This window comes from Dendrobates tinctorius, unplaced genomic scaffold (assembly GCF_039654945.1).
Source record: "Dendrobates tinctorius isolate UK_male_01 unplaced genomic scaffold, ASM3965494v1 ptg000085l, whole genome shotgun sequence".
NCBI classification, from domain to species: domain Eukaryota; kingdom Metazoa; phylum Chordata; class Amphibia; order Anura; family Dendrobatidae; genus Dendrobates; species Dendrobates tinctorius.
In genome coordinates, this window is record NW_027361753.1 from 3,025,045 (window position 1) to 3,039,428 (window position 14,384).

Genomic DNA, 14,384 nt, shown 5'->3' on the forward strand with positions numbered 1-14,384 from the left:
GTAGTACTTTTGCATTTTTCCCTGTTAAAAACCATTCTGTTAGTTGCTGCCCACTGCTCCAGTATATTTATATCTTTTTGAATCCTCTCTCTCTCTTCTCTAGTATTAGCTATCCCTCCTAGCTTTGTGTCATCAGCAAATTTAATCAGTTTACCCTCAATTCCTTCATCTAAATCATTGATAAAGATGTTGAACAATACAGGGCCCAGGACAGAGCCCTGTGGTACCCCACTTGAGACATTCTTCCAACTGGATGTGCAGCCATTTACGACCACTCTTTGGGTCCGATCACTAAGCCAGTTATGAATCCACCTAACAGTTGCCTTGTCCATTCCATACTTAGTCATTTTTTCAATAAGGATTGTGTGAGATACTTTGCCAAATGCTTTGCTGAAGTCAAGATATACTATATCTACATCATTTCCCTGATCCACCCAATCAGTGATTCTGTCATAGAAGGAAATTAAGTTAGTCTGACATGACTTATTAGTTACAAACCCATGCTGACTCTGTTTAATCACTTCATTCTTATCCAGGTACTGACATACATGTTGTTTACTTATCGGCAGGTAGTTGCTGACCACCTGCCTATTCTGCCCTGCAATAATCTCTCCCGGCTCAGAACGTTCGTGGACAATTCTCCTGCTTCCTGTGATGCCACGTTGACAGAGCAGCTCCTTCTCTTCTGATCTTCTTTGTCGACAGGACATCATAAAGATCGACACCCGGGTCCCTGCTGCATTAGGTTGAGCGAGCTGTCAATCAACATGACGTCAGCAGTGATGACCCATCGACAGAGCAGATTGGAAGAAAGAGCTGCTCTGTTGACGTGGCGTCACAGGAAGCAGTAGACGTCTGTGTCCACTCTGAGCTGGGACTTATCACACGGCAGCCGAGACAGGTAGGTATCAGCTCCCTGATGATAAATGCTTAGCCCTGTAAGGAAAAAAAAAAGAAAAAAAAAAAGAATCCTGGCTAAGCCCTTTAAATGGAGCAATATCAGATGTCTCAGTTTAAATGAACCTGCCCATAGACCCATCATGAATCAATAGATTTGTAAAGTCACTTCTATGGTGCCTGAGTTCATTGTATCAGTACCTGCTATACACTTCTATCTAATTCTTTAAAACCAAGAAAAAACTATAAACTCACCCGACTTATCACCGCAGCCAATTCTCTCATCTCGCTATTGGCACCGAGGAATGTGCTGACCGGCTTTAGTAATCTCTCCTAGGAAATTTAATAATAAAGTTACCACTATCTGTAATTCACATAAATTGTTAAAAAATGTGTAAAGAGGTTTATACCAGCGCTTTATATAGCGGTATAGTCCCTATTCAGTGACTCCGCATATTCTATTGCGATTATTGCGCGGTCACTTATGTTACAACAAGTTAAAAAGGGGAAAAAAAAACAACACATTTTAATATACATATATATAGTCACAAGCCATCAAACAAAGAACTGCTTACATTTTTGTACCAGGAGTGGCATAAGGTCACCCAAAAGCAGTGTGTAAGACTGGAGGAAAGCAGCCAAGACGCATGAAAGCTGTGATTAACAATCATGGTTATTCCACACAATATTGATTTCTGAACTCTTCCTGAGTTAAAACATTAGTATTGTTGTTTACAAATGATTATGAACTTGGTTTCTTTGCATTATTTGAGATTTGAAAGCACTGTTTTTTTTTTAATTTTTACCATTTTTCTTTGTCAGAAAAAAATACATAATTTATTGCTTGGAAATTCGGAGACATGTTGTCAGAAGTTTATAGAATAAAAGAGCAATTTACATTTTACTCAAAAATATAAAGAGAAAAATCAGACAAAAAGAACATTTCAAAGTAGTCTTTTAATTTTTGCCAGAGCTGTATATGTAAAAGTCTTAAAGAGTTTCAGCAAATACACACGTGGTAAAAATTGTTGGTACCCCTCGTTAATGACAGAAAAACCCACAATGGTGACAGAAATAACTTGAATCTGACAAAAGTAATAATAAATAAAAAATCTATGAAAATGAACAATGAAAATCAGACATTGCTTTTCCGCCATGCTTCCACAGAATTTAAAAAAAATAAATAAAACTCATGAAATAGGCCTGGACAGAAATGATGGCACCTTTACTTAATATTTTGCTGCACAACCTATTGAGGCAATCAAACGATTCCTGTACCTGTCAATGAGACTTCTGCGCCTCTCAACAGGTATTTTGGCCCACTCAAGAGAAAACTGCTCCAGGTGTCTCGTGTTTGAAGGTTGTTGTTACACCCGGTCCCCGTTCTGGCTGTGCACCCCGTTCTGGCGCTGCTCCCAGTTCTGGTCACTCACGTGCTCATGCTTTCCACACTGTCCCTGTGCCTCAGCGAGCTCCCTGCCTGGGTCCTCATGCTCTGTCTGTCTCTCAGCTTCCTGCTCTCTCCCTCCCCCACCTCCTGGCATGCTGCCAGCAGACCTTCAGGGAAAGTGCTTAGGATGCTAGTGTGCTTCCCTCTGGTCTCTTAAAGGGACAGCGTGCATTTTTTGAGTGCCGGAGCAATGAGTATCTACCATTGCTACATCTGGTTCTGTCTCTGATCTATCTGCGCTGCGTTAGCAATCCGTGTGCACTTGCTCATACTGTTTGTCTCCACAGAGTATCAGCATCCTGCATTCAGCTATCTCTGACGACATCAGCATTCATCTCTGCAAGTGCCATCCCGTTCCGCCAAAAGCCATCCAAACCTGTGGACTGTGATAAGGTTTCTGGAGCCAGCTTGCTACCATCTACCTGGAACCGGACCTTCCTCACCAGTGACTGCTTCTCCACGCATACTCGGTCTTATCCATTATATCTGTTACCCATTTGACCCGCTGGGACAGCTGCCACGTGTCTGAGGTCTAAATGGAGGTAGCACCTGTGTCCTCTGGGTATTCCACTCTGGTCCTGTTCGAAAGACTTTACTACGGGTACCCGCGGCTCACTATGATGCCCCCTTCGGAGCTCCCAGGACCATGGTCCCGAGGTTCCACTTTAAAAATAAAAAACGAATGTGAACTTCCCCATCTGTGCCTCCGCTTCCATTGGTTACAGTTGCCTTTTCCAGACGGCATGTTTCAGCTCTTTCCAAAGATGCTCAATAGCATTTAGGTCAGGGCTCATAGAAGGCCACTTCAGAATAGTCCAATGTTTTGCTCTTAGCCATTCTTGGGTGTTTTTAGCTGTGTGTTTTGGGTCATTATCCTGTTGCAAGACCCATGACCTGCGACTGAGACCTAGCTTTCTGACACTGGGCAGCAAATTTCTCTCTCTAGAATCCCTTGATAGTCTTGAGATTTCATTGTACCTTGCACAGATTCTAGACACCCTGTGCGATATGCAGCAAAGCAGCCCAAGAACATAACATAGCCTCCTCCATGTTTCACAGTAGGGACAGTGTTCTTTTCTTGATATGCTTCATTTTTCCATCTGTGAACATAGAGCTGATGTGCCTTGCCAAAAAGTTCCATTTTTGTCTCATCTGTCCATAGGACATTCTCGTAGAAGCTTTGTGGCTTGTCAACATGTAGTTTGGTAAATTCTAGTCTGGCTTTTTATGATTTTTTTTCAACAATGGTGTCCTCCTTGGTCGTCTCCCATGAAGTCCACTTTGGCTCATACAACAACGGATGGTGCGATCTGACACTGATGTTCCTTGAGCTTGACGTTCACCTTTAATCTTTAATTCCTAGCAGCCGGGACCAGCTGCTTGGAAAACAGGGATTGAAGCTTGAGGAAGATAATTTGCATATTCCAGGTGCCTTCTGGGAAAAGCGAAGAGTCTCCCTAAGCAAGAGGATCGTTGGATAAAGCCGGGACCAGCTGCTTGGAAAGCATCGCCGAACCGCGCGCCGGAATTTTTGCCTCTAGGACATTATTGCAAGAAAGCTTGCCTGATTGAGTAGATTACACAAGAAGGGAGACACGCCGCAAGTCAGCAGGATCTAGGAGCAACATGGCAGATGTGACAACCTACATGGTGAGCTGCAACATGTCCTACATGTTCACAGATCGACCAGAAGAAGAAGCCAACTTCACCTTCCAGAAGTGTAGATTAGTGGCCCTTTTAGAAGAAAAGGTGCGTGGTCTGGAAAAAAGAATTGCAACTTTGAAACTCATCAAAGAAAATGAAGACTTCCTAGACACAACAGAAGCATCTCTACTGGTCACAGAAGGTGAAGAAAGTGTCAGAGAACCTCCAAAAGCAGACGAGTGGAAGCATGTGACCAAAAGAAGCAAGAAGACCATAGAGACATCACCAACCACACAACTGACAAACCGATACCAAGGCCTTGCGGAGGATGACGATGGTACACCTAAGGATGAGGAACTACCACCAAGTGAAGAAGAAAAAGGCACACAGCAACACCCAGAAGTGACAACAAAAAGTACAGCCAAGAAGCGAAGAAGAGTGGTAGTGGTGGGAGACTCACTACTGAGAGGCACAGAAGCAGCCATCTACAGACCGGATATAACCGCAAGAGAAGTATGCTGCCTCCCAGGTGCGAAGATCAAGGATGTGACCGATAGGATACCAAAGCTCATCAGTTCCAAGGACTTCCACCCATTTCTTCTGATACATGTTGGCAACAATGACACGGCAAGGAAGGACCTACCGACAATCTGCAAGGACTTTGAAGAGTTGGGGAAGAAAGTATAGGAACTGGATGCACAGGTAGTTTTTTCTTCTATCCTTCCAGTAGACAGGCATGGCACCAGGAGATGGAACAGGATCCTTGATGCAAACAACTGGCTAAGACGATGGTGCAGACAACAAGGATTCGGATTCCTGGACCACGGTGTGAATTACCTATACGATGGACTCCTCGCCAGAGACGGACTACACCTCGACAAACCTGGGAAACACACATTCGCCAGAAGACTCGCTACACTCATCAGGAGAGTGTTAAACTAGAAGAAGAGGGGATGGGAAGAAAAACGTTAGACACCAACATGAAACCAGATATTATACTGATGAATGATATGAGGTGTGGCAAAGACGATCCAAGACAACATACTCAGAAGGGAGGTAAGAAAATTTCTAAAACAATCAACAGGGAGGAGATTGTAACAAAGCAAAATTCTCTAAAATGCATGCTCGCAAACGCAAGAAGCCTGATAAACAAGATGGAAGAACTAGAAGCAGAAATATCTACAGGTAACTATGACATAGTGGGAATAACCGAGACATGGTTAGATGAAAGCTATGACTGGGCAGTTAACTTACAGGGTTACAGTCTGTTTAGAAAGGATCGTAAAAATCGGAGAGGAGGAGGGGTTTGTCTTTATGTAAAGTCTTGTCTAAAGTCCACTTTAAGGAAAGATATTAGCGAAGGGAATGAGGATGTCGAGTCCATATGGGTCGAAATACATGGAGGAAAAAATAGTAACAAAATTCTCTTTGGGGTCTGTTACTGTCATGATCCATGCTGGATCAGGACATATAAAAAGCACAGGTAACCGTTTTTTTTCCTAAGCTGTGCTTAAGGTTGGTTTTTGCCCCCGGTGGCCATTAGGATTATTGCACTGTGATGTCTTTTGTTCTAAGTTTGCCCCCGGTGGTGGTGAGCGTCATTGCACTCTGGTTTCTTTAGTTAAGTGCACATGATATTAATGCAGGTGTGGCTCTGCTATAAAAGAGTCACAGGTGTTGCAATCAGTGTTGGTGATAGTGTTTATTTCAACCATCCTTGGTGGAGGAAGGAGCTGGAGAGCGTTCCTTGAAGCACTGTCTTAGCCCTGGTGTGGAAGGAGTCATAGGGGATTTCCTTGTAGCTCTGACAGAGCTTGGTGGCAGCGATTCAGGAGAGCTGCATTCTGGTGGTGGACTCCGTTGCCAGGAGCAAGTGCAACACAGTAAAGCCAAGTGGTGTTTCCCTGTTTGTGTTTTTCCTTAGTGTGTATTAGTACAGCGGTGGGGCCAGTGCCTGCATCACCCAGTTCCCTAGCAAGGGATAAGTGTGGGGTGTGCTAGGGTGACAGGTATCCTGAGCGGCGCCCGGTGCAGAACCAGCATAGGGAACGTTAGGAGCGTTAGGGACACTGACTCAGGGGAGTGCAGGAGGTCTCCACGTCCCCTTCCCCTATCGCAGGGCCCACCGTTGTAACTGTTTCCCCTTTCCCCGTGTCTGGTTGTTTTAGTTACCGGCCTGCGGGCCGTGTCACACAGGACAGTATCACGTGCCGCGTCTTGTTGTTTACAGTTACCGGCCTGCGGGGCGCGTCACAAAGGACGGGTCATCGTGACAGTTACAAACCCCCAAATATAACAGAAATCATGGAAAGTTTACTACTAAGGCAGATAGATGAAGCTGCAACCCATAATGAGGTCCTTGTTATGGGGGACTTTATCTACCCGGATATTAACTGGGAAACAGAGACCTGCGAAACCCATAAAGGCAACAGGTTTCTGCTAATAACCAAGAATAATTATCTTTCGCAATTGGTGCAGAATCCAACCAGAGAAGCAGCACTTTTAGACCTAATACTATCTAACAGACCTGACGGAATAACAAATCTGCAGGTTGTTGGGCATCTAGGAAATAGCGACCACAATATTGTACAGTTTCTCTTGTCTTTCGCTAGGAGGACATGTCAGGGAGTCACAAAAACACTGGACTTTAGGAAGGCAAAGTTTGACCAGCTTAGAGATGCCCTTAATCTGGTTGACTGGGACAATGTCCTCAGAAATAAGAATACAGATAATAAATGGGAAATGTTTAAGAACATCCTTAATAGGCACTGTAAGCGGTTTATACCTTGTGGGAATAAAAGGACAAGAAACAGGAAAAACCCAATGTGGCTAAACAAAGAAGTAAGAGGGGCAATTAACAGTAAAAAGAAAGCATTTAAACTACTAAAGCAGGATGGCACCGCTGAAGATCTAAAAAACTATAGGGAGAAAAATACTTTATCTAAAAAAATAATTAAAGCTGCCAAAAAACAGAGAAGCACATTGCTAAGGAGAGTAAAACTAATCCCAAGCTGTTCTTCAACTATATCAATAGTAAAAGAATCAAAAGTGAAAGTGTAGGCCCATTAAAAAATTGTGAGGAAAGTATGGTTGTAGATGATGAGGAAAAAGCTAATATATTAAACACCTTCTTCTCCACGGTATTCACTGTTGTGAGTTCATTTTCCCCTTCGTCACTGAGGTCTGGTGAACTCCCTATTCTGGTAAAGGAAGGTAATGAGCCTGATTATCAGGCACCTGAGCCTAATGATGATGACTGGCTGAGTGGAGTCACGGACTGTATATAAGGCTGCCGACGCCCTTCTGCCCTGCGGGTGATTTCTCTGTGGACTTCTAGGAGACCAGTCTGATTCCTGCTCCTCTAAATCTAAGTTTTCTGCTTTGCCTTTTAGCATTTGTGTTTTGTTTTTGTTTGCCTTGCTTTTCTGGATTCTGCCATTCCCTGCTGGGGTGAGCTGAATCTCCTTTTGCCGGTTGCTCTGTCTTCAGAATATTCCTGAGTACTGACATAGTCTTTTTGAAGCCTAGCGTCTTCAGGGCCTTTTTCATTGTCAGTCTGTTGGCTCTTATTTTCATAGGGTTTTTCACGGATTGCAGACAGCAGCCTTCCTGTCCTTTCCTATCTAGTTAGCTTGGGCCCCGTCTTTGCTCAGTCTGTCTTTCTGTCTGTGTTGTGTTTTTTCTTCTTGCTTCACCGTCATTATATGTGGGGGGCTGCCTTTTGCTTTGGGGTCTGCTCTGGGGCAGTTTAGATTTCCATTTCTGTCTTTAGGCTATTTAGTGCTCCGGCTGTGATCGAGGGGTCTAGGGCATCGTAGGAACCCCCCACGGCTACTGCTAGTTGTGTTGATAGGTTCAGGGGTCTGCAATCCGATAGCTGCCAACCTCTCTGGTTTTCTGGACTTAGCTAGCATTTCTGTTTTTGCCTCCTATGGTGACTCAATCATAACAATTCACGGTGGAAAATGAAATGATAGGTGAAATGCCAAGAGACAAAGAAAACCCTATATTAAGGGTCACCAATCTAACCCAAGAAGAGGTGCAAAACCGGCTAAATAAGATTAAAATAGATAAATCTCCGGGTCCGGATGGCATACACCCACGAGTACTAAGAGAACTAAGTAATGTAATAGACAAACCATTTAGAGACTCTATAGCGACGGGGTCTGTTCCACAGGACTGGCCAATATTCAAAAAGTGAACCAGGAAATTATAGGCCAGTAAGTCTAACCTCTATTGTTGGTAAAATATTTGAAGGGTTTCTGAGGGATGTTATTCTGGATTATCTCAATGAGAATAACTGTGTAACGCCATATCAGCATGGGTTTATGAGGAATCGCTCCTGTCAAACCAATTTAATCAGTTTTTATGAAGAGGTAAGCTATAGACTGGACCAAGGTGAGTCATTGGATGTGGTATATCCTGATTTTTCCAAAGCGTTTGATACCGTGCCACACAAGAGGTTGGTACACAAAATGAGAATGCTGGGTCTGGGGGAAAATGTATGTAAATGGGTAAGTAACTGGCTTAGTGATAGAAAGCAGAGGGTGGTTACAAATGGTATATTCTCTAACTGGGTCACTCTGACGAGTGGGGTACCACAGGGGTCGGTGTTGGGACCTATTCTCTTCAACATATTTATTAACGATCTGGTAGAAGGTTTCAACAGTAAAATATCGATATTTGCAGATGATTCAAAACTATGTAAAGCAGTCAATACGAGAGAAGATAGTATTCTGCTACAGATGGATCTGGATAAGTTGGGAACTTGGGCCGAAAGGTGGCAGATGCAGTGTAACAATGATAAATGTAACGTTATACACATGGGAAGAAGGAATCAATATTACCATTACACACTGAACGGTAAACCACTGGGTAAATCAGGCATGGAGAAGGACTTGGGGATCCTAGTTAATGATAAACTTACCTGGAGCAGCCAGTGCCAGGCAGCAGCTGCCAAGGCAAACAGGGTCATGTGGTGCATTAAAAGAGGTCTGGATACACATTATGAGAGCATTATACTGCTTCTGTACAAATCTCTGGTTAGACCGTACATGGAGCACTGTGTACAGTTTTGGGCACCGGTGCTCAGGAAGGATATAATGGAACTAGAGCGGGTACAAAGGAGGGCAACAAAATTAATAAAGGGGATGGGGGAACTACAATACCCAGCGAGATTAGCAAAATAAGGATTATTTAGTCTAGAAAAAAGACGACTGAGGGGCGATCTAATAACCATGTATAAGTATATAAGGAGAAAATACAAATATCTCTCCTAGGATCTGTTTATACTAAGGAAGGTGACGGTCACAAGGGGGCACTCTCTGCATCTGAAGGAGAAAAGCAGCTGTAGTCACAGGAACATCAAGCTGCTTGGAGATGGTCTTATAACTTTTACCTTTAACATGTTTGTCTATAATTTTCTTTCTTATCTCCTGCGACAACTCTTTCCTTCGCTTCCTCTGGTCCATGTTGAGTGTGATACACACCATGTCACCAAACAGCACAGTGAGTATCTGTAGCCCTCTATACAGGCCACTCACTGATTCCAAGATTGTAGACACCTGTGATGCTAGTTAGTGGACACACCGCGATTTAACATGTCCCTTTTGTCAAATTATTTTCAGGGGTACCATCATTTCTGTCCAGGCATATTTCATGAGTTTTATTTTTTTTTTTTTATTCTGGGGAAGCATGGCTGAAAAGCAATGTCTGACTTTCATTTGTTCCTTTTCATAGATTTTTGATTTATTATTACTTTTGTCAGATTTATTTCTGTCACCATTGTGGGTTTTTCTGTCATTAAACGAGAGGTACCAACAATTTTGACCACGTGTGTAATTTAGGTCACATAATGGATGAAATCAGCTAAAGAATAGTTGGCTTGTTTGTTCATCGGTCAATCGCTGCCACTTTTTCCATGAGCCGATGATTGGGAACGTCAAGTCCTATAATTTGCCCCATACAATGTATAATCCGACAGTGAAACTTACAGAAGGGTCAGGATTGTAGTTCAGGGTGTTCATAGCGATTTCGTTGGACGCCCCCTTTATTGCGTCCTGGATCATTCCACGAAAGTCAATGATCTGTCCCTGCGCAATTCATAAAACATAAACCATAAAGAGAAACAAGTACAACAATGTGTAATTTGTATCATCACCATGTATACAGGAGGATTTACCAAAGGGATGAAAAGAAATTCTAATTACGGTATTGTAGAGGTAAGGGGAACACTGTGAACCTTTTTTTATAAGGATGTCAAAAGTATGTGTCCCCTCCACATGCCCCTCCAGGAGCTTTCTGACCTCCCATCCTATATCCATAGACATTAATATGCAGTCTTCCCCTCTGCAGATATCACGGCTCTGGCTCTCCTGGGGAGGATTTCTACAAGATTTAGGGAATTTTTTCCCCTTCATCCAGAAGAGCATTTGTGAGGTCAGACCCTGATGTTGGGGAGAGGTCGGGATCACAATCTCCATTATAAGTGTTGGATGAGGCTGGGCGTCATGTTCTCCCGCCTTCCATGTCTGTATGGAGCTTGTGCACTGGCCACAGTCATGGGGAACAGAAAAGGGCCTTCCCCAAACTGTTCCCACAAAGCTGAAGCTACAATTCTCCACAATGTCTTGTGCTGAAGAATTAAGATTTCCCTTCACTGTAACTAAGAGGCCGAGGCCGCCCCCTGATAACAACCCATAGCATTATCCTCCTCCACCATCTGTACAGGTGGCACAATGAGGTCAGGGGATAACGTTCTCCTTCACCAAACCAAGACTCCTCCATCAGATGCCATATAGAGAAGTGTGATCCATCACTGCACAGAACACGTCTCCTCCAGACTCCAGTGATAGTGCCTTTAAACCACTCCATCTGACGCTCTGCATTGTGCTTGGTGATGTACGGCTGCATGCAGCTGCTCGGCCATGAAGCTCCCGGTGGGGGGGTGCAGTGTTTATGCTGATGTTACACCATAGCTCCCAAGCGTCCCGATTCTAGCGGGACAGTCCCATTTTTGACACCCCCTCCCGCATCCCGCCCGGGATGGTATTTTTCCCACATTGCACTGAGCCGCCACGCCACCCATCCACCGACACCATGCTCGCCGTCCCAGATAGACGCACCGCAGCCTGCAATGATGTGGCTGGGCTGTGTGTGTTCTGTCTGTGCGCACAGGACCTGTGAGAGTGGAAGAGTCAGGGGTCACATGATCAGGGGCTGTGTGTCTGCTTCCATGTCTGTCTGCATTCTGCAGGAGTCTGGTCTGCTGTGCTGGTTGTCATGCTGGATAAGGTAAAGTTTCTGTGTGGGGTTCAGGAGAGGTTTACAGTGTGGATGTAGCAGAGCCGTGTGTGTACGGGGTGTACGGAGCAGAGCTGTGTGTGTGTACGAGGTGTACAGAGCAGAGCCACGCGTGTACGAGGTGTACGGAGCGGAGCCGCGCGTGTACGAGGTGTACGGAGCGGAGCCGCACGTGTACGAGGTGTACGGAGTGGAGCCACCCGTGTACAAGGTGTACGGAGCAGAGCAGCGCGTGTACAAGGTGTACGGCGCGGATCCGCATGTGTACGAGGTGTACGGAGCGGAGCCCTGTGTGTATGAGGTGTACAGAGTGGAGCCATGCGTGTACAGGGTGTACAGAGCCACGTGTACGAGGTGTACGGAGCAGAGCCGCACGTGTACGAGGTGTACGGAGAGAAGCCGCGCGTGTACGAGGTGTATGGAGCGGAGCCGCACGTGTACGAGGTGTACGGAGCGGAGCCGCGCGTGTACGAGGTGTACGGAGCGGAGCCGCGCGTGTACGAGGTATACGGAGCGGAGCCGCACGTGTACGAGGTGTACGGAGAGGAGCCCCATGTGTATGAGGTGTACAGAGCGGAGCCGCGCGTGTACAAGGTGGACGGAGCCACGTGTGTACGAGGTGTACGGAGCAGAGCCGCATGTGTATGAGGTGTACGGAGCAGAGCCGCATGTGTATGAGGTGTATGGAGCGGAGCCGCATATGTACGAGGTGTACGGAGCGGGGTCACGCATGTACGAGGTGTACGGAGCGGAGCTGTGTGTGTACTTGGTGTACAGAGCGGAGGCGCGTGTATGGGGTATGCGGAGCAGTGTGTGTGCGGAGTGGAGCCATATGTGTACTGGATGTACGGAGCGGAGCCAAGTGTGTACGAGGCATACAAAGTGGGCGTTACCCACAGACACAGGAGTACACGGCGGAGCCCCAAGGAGCACTTTAAAACTCGCACATGACGTTCCACCGGAAGTGATGTGCTGGAAGCTGACCGGAAATGAGGTAACTTCATGAGGAGATTGTGACGGAACCAGGAATGCTTCAGATCCATCACCGTGTCCTCCTCTGACAGCGCGGACAGCAGGATCACCTTGGAATCAGGGATGCCGGCCATGTGAGCGGATCATGATATGTCCTGCATCGGGGGGCTCAGGTGGGCATTACAATGGGAGTCGGGCTGCTATAGTATCTTTATAGAATCTTTCTCTCTCTGTTTCTTTATTTCTCTGTTCTTTCTATTTCTTTCTCATTCTCTGCTCTGTCTTTCCCTCTCTTTTTCTTTCTCTCTCTGTTCTTTCTCTCTGTTCTTTCTCTCTCTAATTTTTCTTTTTTTTCTCTCTCTGTTCTTTCTTTCCCCTCTTTCTTTCCGCTCTTTCTTTCTTTCTCTCTGTACTTTCTTTCTTTCCTTCTTTCTTTCTCTCCTTCTGTTCTTTCTCAGTCTCTCTCTGTGTTCTTTCTTTCCCCTTTCTTTCTTTCTCTCTCTTCTTTCTTTCTTTCCCCTCTTTCTTTCTCTCTGTTCTTTCTTTCATTTTTTCTTTCTCTCTCTGTTCTTTCTTCCCCTCTTTCTTTCTCTCTATCGCTCTGTTCTTTCTTTCTTTCCCCCTCTTTCTTTTTCTCTCTGTTCTTTCTTTCTTTTTCTCTTTCTTTCTCTCTCTCTCTCTCTATTCTTTCTTTCCCCTCTTTCTTTCGCTCTCCCTCTGTTCTTTTTTTCTGTCCCCTCTTTCTTTCTCACTCTGATCTTTCTTTCCCCTTTCTTTCTCTCTATCTGTTGTCTCTCTCTGTTCTTTCTTTTTTCTTTCCCCTCTTTCTTTCTCTCTGTTCTTTTTTCTGTCCCCGTTTTTTCCTCTGTGTTCTTTATTTCTCTCTCTTTTTCTCTGTTGTTTCTTTATTTCCCCTCTTTATTTTTCTCTGTTCTTTCTTTCTCCTTTCTTTCTCTGTTCTTTCTTTCTTCTTTCTTTCGCTCTCTGTTCTTTCTTTCCCCCCTGTTCTTTCTTTCTCTGTTCTTCTCTCTGTTCTTTCTTTCTCTCTCGCTCTCCTTTCTTTTTCTCTCTATTTTCTTTTTTCTCTCTGTTTGCTTTCTTTCTTTTCCTTAGTACCAGTCAGTGTGCCCACAGTACCAGCCACTGTGCCCATAATGCCAGCCACTATGCCCCTAATAGCAGTCAGTGTGATCAGCAGTGCTAAATGGGTGCGACTGGGAGTGGACATGGGTGTGACTAGTCGTGAAATGGGGTGTAGTTGGGGGCGTGACCTAAAATTTGTCCCTCTTTCCCTTCTTCAAAAGTTGGGAGGTATGGTTACACCAGAGGTCTGGACTCTGCAGTTATGTAGTCAGCAGATCAATGGTGACTATTCGTGCCCTCTGCTCCTTAGCACTCGGTAACCCCATTCTGTAACATTATGGGGTCCCAACTTCATGGCTGAGTTGCTGCGGTTCCTTCCACTTCTCAATAACATCACTCACAGGTGATGAGGGAGGATTTAGGGTGAAGAAATGTCATGAACGGACTTGTTACACCATTGGCTCCTATTACAGGACCGCGCTTGTATCGGTGAGCTCTGCACCACCGGCCGCTCTGTCACGTATTATTCAAGGCAGACAGCATGGTGGGGGGGGTTAAATGTTACACCCTGGGGGCGAGAGGCCGTATGCTATACACTGGGGCAAGATATTATACAGAGGCAGGGGCTAGTGGCCGGATGTTATACAGTGGGGCAAAGGGTCCAGGTGTTATGCACCAGGGGGAGCGAGGGGACGGATGTTACACAACAGGGATGTGGGGCCCAAATGTTGAACACCTGGTGGATGGGGGGGCTAGAAATTATACACCGTGTGGGTGTGATATCCCGGATGTTATACAACTGGGGACGAGGGTCTGGATGTTATGCAACGGGGGCTGGATATTACACCAGAGAGGGGGGGAGGGGAGGGGGGTGTCGAGGCACCAGATATTTTACACCAGTGGTATTGGGACTGAATGAGAAATTGGAATTCATTGATTAACATTTGTGTCCCTTCTCCATCACTCCAGATAGTTTGCTACAATGTATCAGGGCAGGCACAATGGGGGACATTAACTAACGCTGGGAGACAGTATA

At 45.3% G+C, this 14,384-nt stretch overlaps 1 protein-coding gene across 4 annotated transcripts in view; it reads right to left on the reverse strand.

Moving 5' to 3' along the window:
* KATNAL2 (katanin catalytic subunit A1 like 2) overlaps positions 1 to 14,384 on the reverse strand; it is a 60,513-nt gene that overhangs the window by 23,577 nt on the left and 22,552 nt on the right. For all 4 annotated transcript variants that reach the window (XM_073584770.1, XM_073584768.1, XM_073584769.1 and 1 more), the window contains 2 exons: positions 9,985 to 10,083; positions 1,153 to 1,230 (listed from right to left, as the gene is read on the reverse strand). In XM_073584770.1, coding sequence (XP_073440871.1) covers positions 1,153 to 1,230; positions 9,985 to 10,083 — 177 coding nt within the window. The remainder of the gene's footprint in view (positions 1 to 1,152; positions 1,231 to 9,984; positions 10,084 to 14,384) is intronic.